The sequence below is a fragment of the Gambusia affinis genome, linkage group LG10, assembly GCF_019740435.1.
Source record: "Gambusia affinis linkage group LG10, SWU_Gaff_1.0, whole genome shotgun sequence".
Lineage (NCBI taxonomy): Eukaryota > Metazoa > Chordata > Actinopteri > Cyprinodontiformes > Poeciliidae > Gambusia > Gambusia affinis.
Genome location: NC_057877.1, coordinates 5,937,633 through 5,946,543, shown reverse-complemented (window position 1 = coordinate 5,946,543; position 8,911 = coordinate 5,937,633). Strand labels below are relative to the sequence as shown.

The following is an 8,911-nucleotide window of genomic DNA, read 5'->3' as shown; positions in this document are numbered from 1 at the left end:
TTGCTTGTTAGAAAAGTGTAAATGTTCAAAAACGGAGTGTTTTAACAGCTCTTTAAAGTGGAGTTCCCTTCAAAGAGCCATAAGTCTCATCATCAAACAAGATACCAGGTGGGTTCTGAATGACTTGCACAATATATTTGCGTCATTATTTAGTTCCATAGAAAGAAACTGCTTCAGTTTACAGAACTTCCTGTGCAGTTTCAATATTCCACAAGAGATTTCCCTGAAGTTGACCCAACTTACCCAGCAGCCTTGTGAAATGTCCCATGTGTCGAGTCACAAACTGATAACCGTTTTACTGAAGTGGCTTATATTTATTATTTTCCCAGGGCAGCTGGCAAACACCAGCAACATTTCTGAGCATTTTTTTTGTTAGAAAGCAGGAGATACTTTTTGTTCTGCGACATTCATTCAGTTTTTTCCTTTAATTAGGCATTGATTGTTAAATTAGCCACCAAATAACTCAAATAACTGCTGACATTTTCCAGCCTCTGAGAGCTGAAATTGAGAGGAATGGTGTAGTGCAGAAACGTCACTCCTAAACCAAACTGAAACAACAAACTCAATAGATGTCGGATGTTCAAAATACCAAAATTCTCTCTGCACACTTTCCTGCGCTCACTGAAATGGCCTAGCTGAGTTATGAGCGCACGCTGCTGTCGTAGTTTTTGGCTGGAAAGTTGACGCATCTGTGGAAGTGGGACTTTTTCTCAGCGGGTCGTGATAAGGCCGCTCCACAGGGACAGTTTGGATTCTCAGAACAACAGCGATATAAAAGGAGCAGAGCAGGATTTTTATCCTCTGTTACATTGAAAACATGCTGCAGACTCTAGTCGTCGTCCTGCTGCAGGTGGCGTTAGGTGAGGTTTTTTTGTTATTTTTTTATTCTCTCATTTTAAAATGCAGTTGTCACGTATTCACCTGATATTACACTTTATTTACAGAATGATTTGTTCTGATGTTGTCCGTAGTTTTTGGGTGCGGTTCCCCTGCGGTGAAGCCAGACACCAGCAGGGTAGTGAATGGAGTGGACGCTCGTCCCCATAGCTGGCCTTGGCAGGTAAATCAGACGGCGCCTCGCAAAAGTATTCACACCCAGGCTCAATTTGTACACATTCAAAACCACAAAAAAAATTCAATAACATTTATTTGTGACGGACCAAAGCAAAGTATGCATATAGGTCTAAATCTCAACAGAAAATTGAAGGATAATAATACATGGTTACCTTATTAAGTAAAACAGTGTGGTGTATTTTTATGTGCCAGTCTGGATTTGGCCGTTGCCAGGTGACCAGCGCTTGCCTAATGCATTATTTATTATTTAGACGAGGTTTTTGTATGGGACTTTTTTCCATGAGTCTGACAACACCCCTTAGTTTTCGTAAAATTAACTCTTCATGCTTCATGTTGGACGCTGTAATGCTCCTGACTTTGAGAGCAGTTCAGAAATTGTCACTTCCTGTTTCACTACGGCTGTAGGCCAATGCACCAAGCGAGACCCATAGACACATGGATAAGTGAGTTGGTGCAGAAGAACTTCACTGACCTGACCCCAAAGCGATAGGACACCTTCAGAGTGAGTTAGAGCTGAGACTGACCACGACTTCCTCATCCAACATCAGTGTCTGACCTCACAAATGTGAAAGAATGGCAAAATTGTGTTTTTACGTACTATATTTGCCAATTTTTCATTGCGAAGTAAGATGAGTTCAGCCAGACTCAAGTCTTTTGTAGACTTTAGCAAGTTTTCTTCCAGGATTGTCCTACACTTAGCTACATCCACCTGCCCATCAACTCCGACCAGCCAACTCTGTCCCTACTGAAGCAAAGCATCCACACAGCATGATGCTCCTGAGGCCATTCTTCATTGTGGGTGTATTTCTCACAAAAAGGCATCTTTTAATTCATGTTTGAGTGCCCCCTACCGAGAATTTGCCAAACTGCAAACGGGATTCTGTAGAGGCCAGATTTAGTTGTAAAAGGTTTTATTTATAACTGCAAATAAGATTGGATTGTATTTATATTAGTAGTATCAGAATAAAGGGGTGAAATATATTCCACACTTTTCTGAATTCAATTTGCAAAGCATTTTGAAAACTGTGTTCTTTTCCGAACGCTTCACTATTATGTGCTAAGTGATGATGGTTCGACATGTGACTTTAAAGCGACTACTTTGGCTAAAAGTAGTCACCTTAGTAGCCACTCTCTACTAAAATGTAGTATTTTTGCCTCGCGCTGTTGTATTCATGCACCATGAGCATTGCTTTATCTGTATCTTGTTGGAACATAAAAATAAGGCGTAACGTTCACAGATCTCCCTGCAAGTGCAACATGGCTCCCGCTTCCATCACACATGTGGAGGAACGCTGGTCGCTCCTCGCTGGGTGCTGACTGCTGGACACTGCATCTGGTGACCAACTACTCACAGCATCGTCAATACAATGTGACATAATAATGCCAGACGCTTCAAGTGAAATGGTGCTGCCACAGATGGATGAGAAATGAGTGTGTTCTCTCTTATGAAGGCCCGGAGATGTGTACCGCGTGGTTTTAGGGGAGCATGACATGAGCCTGCAGGAGGGCACAGAGCAGATCAGAGACATCCTGCGCATCGTTGTCCATCCTGAGTGGGACATCGACCATGTGGCCGACGGGTGAGTGCGTTCGGTTTGTTTGGATGAAGCAAAGAGTTTGACCACCTAAAAGAGATTAGCAAATTTATCAACGAGACGAAGCAGCAAATGGCTATTTTTGCCGCACAGCAGATATGATCAAGTTAAAATAAAGAGATTAGGGCTGCATGCAATGGATCTAAAAAGCTTAACACGTTGAAATCGCATAATGCATATCAATTGCGTTACGTGTTTTGACCTAGAAGCCTCTCTCAGGTAGAAGGTTACTTAACTTAAAAAAGCACTTTTAACGGTCTTGTACTGCGGTCAACAATGCTGAGTCACAAGCGAAAAGATGAGTAAGGAGAATCAGACTGGGGCGCTAAGCAGCAACTTTCACTTTCACAAACACTGCAGCTAGAGCAAACACCTCTTATACAAAGCATATAGACCTCAGGTCCTTTGCCACATGTCTTCTTGCTGCCCCTTTCCTGCCAGATTACTGACAAAATTACTTCTTTTAAACCCTCCTTGATATGAAAACCTAGAAAACTGAGAATCTCCATCCAATTCGGTTTGTGGCAATAAACATTTTCTTAAACATTTTTGAAAACGTGCATTTCAACACTTCAAGCTTACAGAGCCAGACATAACGACTAATCGCGACTGATCACAACGCTTGAGTGTCATGAATCTGATTACCTTTTCTAATCGATTGACGGCACTAAAAGAAACGCACATGATCAGAAAAACAAATGGCACGTCAGAGTGCTTACCTTCCTGTTTAGACAAACTCTTCATGTGACAATGCTTCTCTCTCAGCAACGATCTCGCTCTGCTGAAGCTGGACAAGAGCCCCATTATGAACGACAGCGTCGGCGTGGCTTGTCTTCCTCAGGCAGGAGAGATCCTGGCCCACGGGACCCATTGTTTCATCTCCGGCTGGGGCAACCTTTACAGTAAAGTTCCTGCTACTCCTCTCTCACACTGTTTGTCCCCTGGACTAGACAATTTTGGACATACTGTTGTCAGAACTTTGCACAAACTTTGAAGTATGTGCTAGAGAGTGTGCACCATGTAGCACCATGTAGTCACATGCAGGGCCAGACTGGGATTATAATCCATGCCACAAATTTAATGCCATTAATAGAATTAACGCAAACCACCACGACTGAATTGAGTTTTAAATCAAATTGTGCACTTTACCATCAACAGCCAATGTAAGTTCTGTTCTCACTTAGACTCCACCTGTACCAGCGGACTGGCCACTGGGAAACGTCCCGATGGGCAGTCCGCATCTGGTTGGTTCAACTGGTATGACTGCAGTCAACATGTTCCAATGATTAATCCCTCTGATGTTGAGGAGGAAGCAGTTCCAGTTATGGTCAGCATTTTCAAACCAAAATGATTCATGTTTTGGAATTTGTGGGAGGAGCTAAAGATTTCAAGAGTTTTTTTCTAACCTCAAACACTGGGAGCTCAGCAACAAAGACAAATGTTCAAAATGCCAATAGAAATATCCAAAAAGCTGCTCGGCAATTATAAAAAGGGGTTTGAGCTTCTGTCTCACAGAGCAGCCATCAGCCGCAACTCCTCCACTCGGCTCCTACAGACTAGCCAGCAGCAATTAGCAAACACCCGGTGGAACTGTTCGTGTGCTGACCTCATTATACAAGCTACTTCTCAGTGAAATGCTCCTAAAAATTTTGTTAGAGGCTTAATGGAGAAACTTTGTTGAGATGACTTCGTGTCAGAAGGATCAGGAGCTTCTTAAAGAAACAGATGCCCAATTTCAAGGTATTAATTTACAGTGGTAAAGTTTCTTTTAAGTCATGTTTGACATTTACAGCATTTCTATAACAACTTAAGGTAACATAGTTACTTGGTTGTGCTAAAAAATGGCACTATATGTGACTGTAAAATACATATTACTGCCTCTTTACACATTGGATGTTTTCAAGCTTTTTGCACGAGTTGTTCCCAAATTAGTTTGATAGGATTTTTTGTAATAACTCCACCTTTTTTAGCTGAATGCTGAATGTGTTTATGTGTCGATGTCGCTCCGTCTTCTCTGTGAATCACCAGCCCACGGCCCCATGCCTGACATACTGCAGCAGGCCTCGCTGCCCGTGGTGGAGCACAGCGTCTGCAGCCGCAGCGACTGGTGGGGTCACACGGTGAAGACCACCATGGTGTGCGCAGGAGGTGATGTCGTTTCTGCGTGCAACGTGAGTGAATGCATCAATACAATCCACCTGTTTGAGCTTCGGCCGCTACATCCGGACTTGGTTTGAGGCTCCATGCTGTGTTTGTGTCACAGGGGGACTCCGGGGGTCCTCTGAACTGCCTGGGTCAGGATGGTAGGTGGTACATTCAGGGCGTGACCAGCTTCGTGTCTTCTGCCGTGTGCAACGAAGTGCAGAAACCCACCGTCTTCACGCGCACCTCTGCCTTCACCGAGTGGCTCAACGAGGTAAAAACAGCGTGCGGCCGCACGTCCGTCTGTCTGTAGAGATAAAAAAAATTGTTCTGCAGCTGGTATCAACAATTAGCAAGACAGGTGGAATGTCTGTTTTACCTGTTGTGTCTGCAGGTGATCCAGAATTACTGAGGGTCTTCAGGAGGCCAACCAAAACAAATACGTTCAAGGAATTTGTAGGCGAGCTCTAAAGACTTAACAAAAGCTTCCGAAATCTTCAATAAAAATAAAATAAAATTGATTCAACTCTACTGATGCTTTCAGTATGCTAACCCGTCAGCTGCCACAACCTTTCGCTGGCGTCACAAAGTTTAACGCCGCAGATTTCAGCCAAACCCTCTCCTAAAACGTCCAGAGCAGGTGTACGCAGCTTCCCAGGCTGCTCTACCTCTCCACACTCCATGACTCCTTGCTGTGTGATAAAACATGAGACGGACGACCGACTGACCGCTGGCACGGTGGGTGGAGGACTCATGAGTCAGGAGAGTCTATCAATCACCGCCAAGGTCAAACAAATGTCTGCGCAGGTGAACGCACCATCTGATGCCTTCAGGCAAAAAAAAGAAAAAGAAAGAAAGAACGAAAGCCGCAGAGCCTCTTCTCACATCGGATAAATTGCAGCAAACGGGTTACCCTGATGGAGAGACAAACGGATTTTGCCACAAGAGCTTGTAGCTTGAGACAAAAAAAATTTAGATTTTAAGGCGTTACGAATAACAAACTCAGGCTTGGTAAGATTGAGGGGAATTTCAACGCTCTTTTCTTTTCTAACCATAATCAGACACAAGTACTGAAGTACTTTGAGGTCAGTGAAGGCTAAAATAATTATGGTGTCTTTCTTGCACAGTATTCAAATCTACAGAACTTGGTCACGTTGCTGCCTCTAGCTCCGATGTATTTGATTCAGATTCCACTGAGCACGGAAATGAAAGTGAAAACATTTAGTGGGGCCTCAACCCTTTTCCTGAGCTGTGGTCGGCCGTAACGCACAGCCGCAGATCCTCACTGAGCTCTCTTTGCTTCGGCCGTCACTCGTCACCACAAACCGATTGCGGGGCGCTTCCCGTTTATCACCTGCTAAGTCGATGAAAACAGCTGCTCCCAGTTAATCGGGGTGGTGGTTAGGATACTTTAGGTCAGCAAGGACAATTTGAAATGTTGTAGAACCTTGGATTTTCCCACAAACTCAAACCAGTCTGGAATGGGAAATTCCAGACTCTGATATGAAATATCAGTCAAGAGGGGGGTTTTTTGTTGTTGTTTTTTTTTTTTTTTTTTTTTTTTTGCATAGATCATCGGTTTATTGCAGTATCACATTTTCACATAATTTAAATATACTTTGTAGTTAAATTAAGTTAAGTTAAAAGATTTCTTGAAATCTAAATCTGCCAGCGGTATTAATAACTCTGGACGTTGTTAGGCTTCAAATGAAGCTGCTGGACTGACTTTTTTTGCATATACTTTTGTCTCCATCTGCTGGTAGATGATGGAACTACACAGAAGAAGACTGAACAAACACACTGCAAAAAGTGTGTTTTTGTAAAATATCCCACACGTAGGATGAGTTTTTTCTTCTACTTTTTCTTCTTCTTCTTCTTCTTCTTCTTCTTCTTCTTCTTCTTCTTCTTCTTCTTCTTCTTCTTCTTCGCTTCTACTGGTTATACGGAGGAGCCAGAATGCAAACGCGGGTCGTGAAGTGAAATGTTACAGCGTCTAGCTTAAAACTAATGAATGTTTTCACAGTAGTTTCCGGCAGTGAAGTTGTACAATCTTTGTACATCTTAATTAAAAAGTCTTTTAAGCAAACCACAAAAGGAGCCTTAAAGTAACAGAAATACTGGATTAATTACATTTTTCTCTAACTAAACTCTTAATGAAACACTTTATGAAAATTCTCACTGTCAGCCAGGATCACAGGGTTGCAGCCAAGACAGATTTTTATTGTTCATGTTCCTCACGAAGCTTCGACAGGAAGGTTTCAGCAGCTTTCTGCCCTCTAAATGTGTGCAGACGCCTTAATATGGCTTGGATCTTTTCACATCTGGTCACATCAGCCACAAGCTTTAACTTGCTTTGGTAGGATTTTACTATTTTACATTCTTTTCTTTTTTGCCAATAGTAAATCTAAAAATATGGTGTGCATTTAGTCTCATATCCAAAATAAAATCGAAAGAAACTGAAATATCTTCAGGGCCAAATTTCAAAAAACAAATTCAGTGTAGAACGCAGTTAATAAACGCGCTCTATAACCTTTGGACAAATTAATAACTGTCAAGTTAGCTGTCGTCCTCATAACTGTTTAGGCCATAACGCAACATTTTTATTTATTTTATAATATATATGTGCGTTCCAATAATATATCAGATTTAATCACTTTTTAGTAATATGTTAATTTATTCAGGTGTGTGAAGCTACGTTTTGTAGTAAACATGTTTTTCTAGGAGGTTTTGGATCAAAACAATTTCAGGATGTTTTAGAAATTAGTTCATTCATTGGATGTAAACGGGGCTCTGGATTTTCATAGTCAAGTTAGCTTTGTTAGTTAAGCTTGAGCGTGAGTATATCAGAAGCCCTCCTCAATGGGAGGCAGAAAATGCGGTTTGCCGTGGCAACGGGAGGAAGCGGAAGCTTCAAGTTTCTTTCTCTTTAATGATAGCAAAGGGAAAAATATCAAAACATATTTAATAAAAATAAATAAAAAAAACAGCAAAATGGCAAGAGTTAGAGAGGAAGAGACAAAGTCAACGCATGCGTGTGATTTGACATAGAGCTAAAGTTTTATTCTCTACACTTCACTTGCTTAATAAAAAAAAACTGAGTGTGGGGGTTAGGGGGGCTTTATTTGATTGAAGAAAATGTTACTCTACTTTCACTTGTGAGCAATGAAGAACACTTAATAAAATGAAAGGAGTCAGATTCTGACTGGGTCCCGACGGAGGAACTGCTATCTAAAAAGCTAAACTGAGCAATTTCTGATTGATGGAGACAAATAAAAGAGGAAGAGAATAGCTTTCATCAACAACACCTGCCAGGGATTGAACCCCCAGTGACCGTCGCTTATGAACCTTGTGCAAGAGAGTCGTTGCTGAAACGAACCACAAGAGGTCGTGTTTGCAGTTTGAAAACAAGGCCTGAGAGGGAGACAGCAAACATGTGGAATGAAGTGATCAAAAGTCAACATTAGTTATTGCTTTGATAATTAAAATCAAAGCATGGTTACAATGGCCCACTCGAGGTATAGGCAGGAAATTGAAAATCATCTGGGATTGAGTCTGGTGTTTACAGACACTTTCCATTCTGTCAGACTGAGTTTGAGGTTTTGTTTTGTTTTTTTTGGGGGGAAAGGAGGTACAAAGTATTAGCTCAGAAAAAAAACACAGCTGTCAGAGCAGGGCTGGAAAATAAATCAATAACAATATATATCACGATAGACACATAATCAATATCTGCAGATTATATGTCTGGTTGAATGTTCAATAATTCCGCTGAATCCCGAGCTAGAACCGCACAGCATTCTGGGGAATGTAGGCAGAGGAAAGCCGCTCAAACGCTCAAGGAAAGCTAAACAAAACTGAGTGGCATCAACCAACTCAGTTTGTCTTTGGTCACCTAGCAACAACCTGTTGAGAAACTTGCGCAGTAGCAATTTCATATTTCACCACCATGCCTCATAACTGCTTAAAAATAAAAAATAAAATAACATGGGATGAAAACTGGATGGCACAGGAAAGATCACACCACCATTGTGGGAGAATTTTGTAAATTTAAATAAAAGAACATAATCAATAATTATCGATTTTGACAGATATGAAACGCTTAT

The 8,911-nt window shown here is 41.6% G+C and overlaps 1 protein-coding gene across 1 annotated transcript; it reads left to right on the top strand.

The window, feature by feature from the left end:
• The first annotated feature begins 754 nt into the window (after window positions 1-754).
• On the top strand, window positions 755-5,342 carry LOC122838869 (chymotrypsin-like elastase family member 3B). The gene is made up of 8 exons (XM_044129889.1): window positions 755-860; window positions 972-1,060; window positions 2,313-2,410; window positions 2,526-2,654; window positions 3,435-3,571; window positions 4,698-4,840; window positions 4,933-5,085; window positions 5,206-5,342. The coding sequence occupies exons 1-8, from the start codon at window positions 818-820 to the stop codon at window positions 5,221-5,223; spliced, it is 810 nt and encodes a 269-aa protein (XP_043985824.1). The 5' UTR covers window positions 755-817; the 3' UTR covers window positions 5,224-5,342.
• Window positions 5,343-8,911: the final 3,569 nt, after the last annotated feature.

Bases quoted from the DNA above. Each gene is read 5' to 3' on its own strand.
- LOC122838869 (XM_044129889.1), top strand. From the start codon at position 818: ATGCTGCAGACTCTAGTCGTCGTCCTGCTGCAGGTGGCGTTAG. The intron at 2,411-2,525 runs GTGACCAACTAC...TCTCTTATGAAG, and splicing joins ACTGCTGGACACTGCATCTG to GCCCGGAGATGTGTACCGCG. The intron at 4,841-4,932 runs GTGAGTGAATGC...TTTGTGTCACAG, and splicing joins ATGTCGTTTCTGCGTGCAAC to GGGGACTCCGGGGGTCCTCT.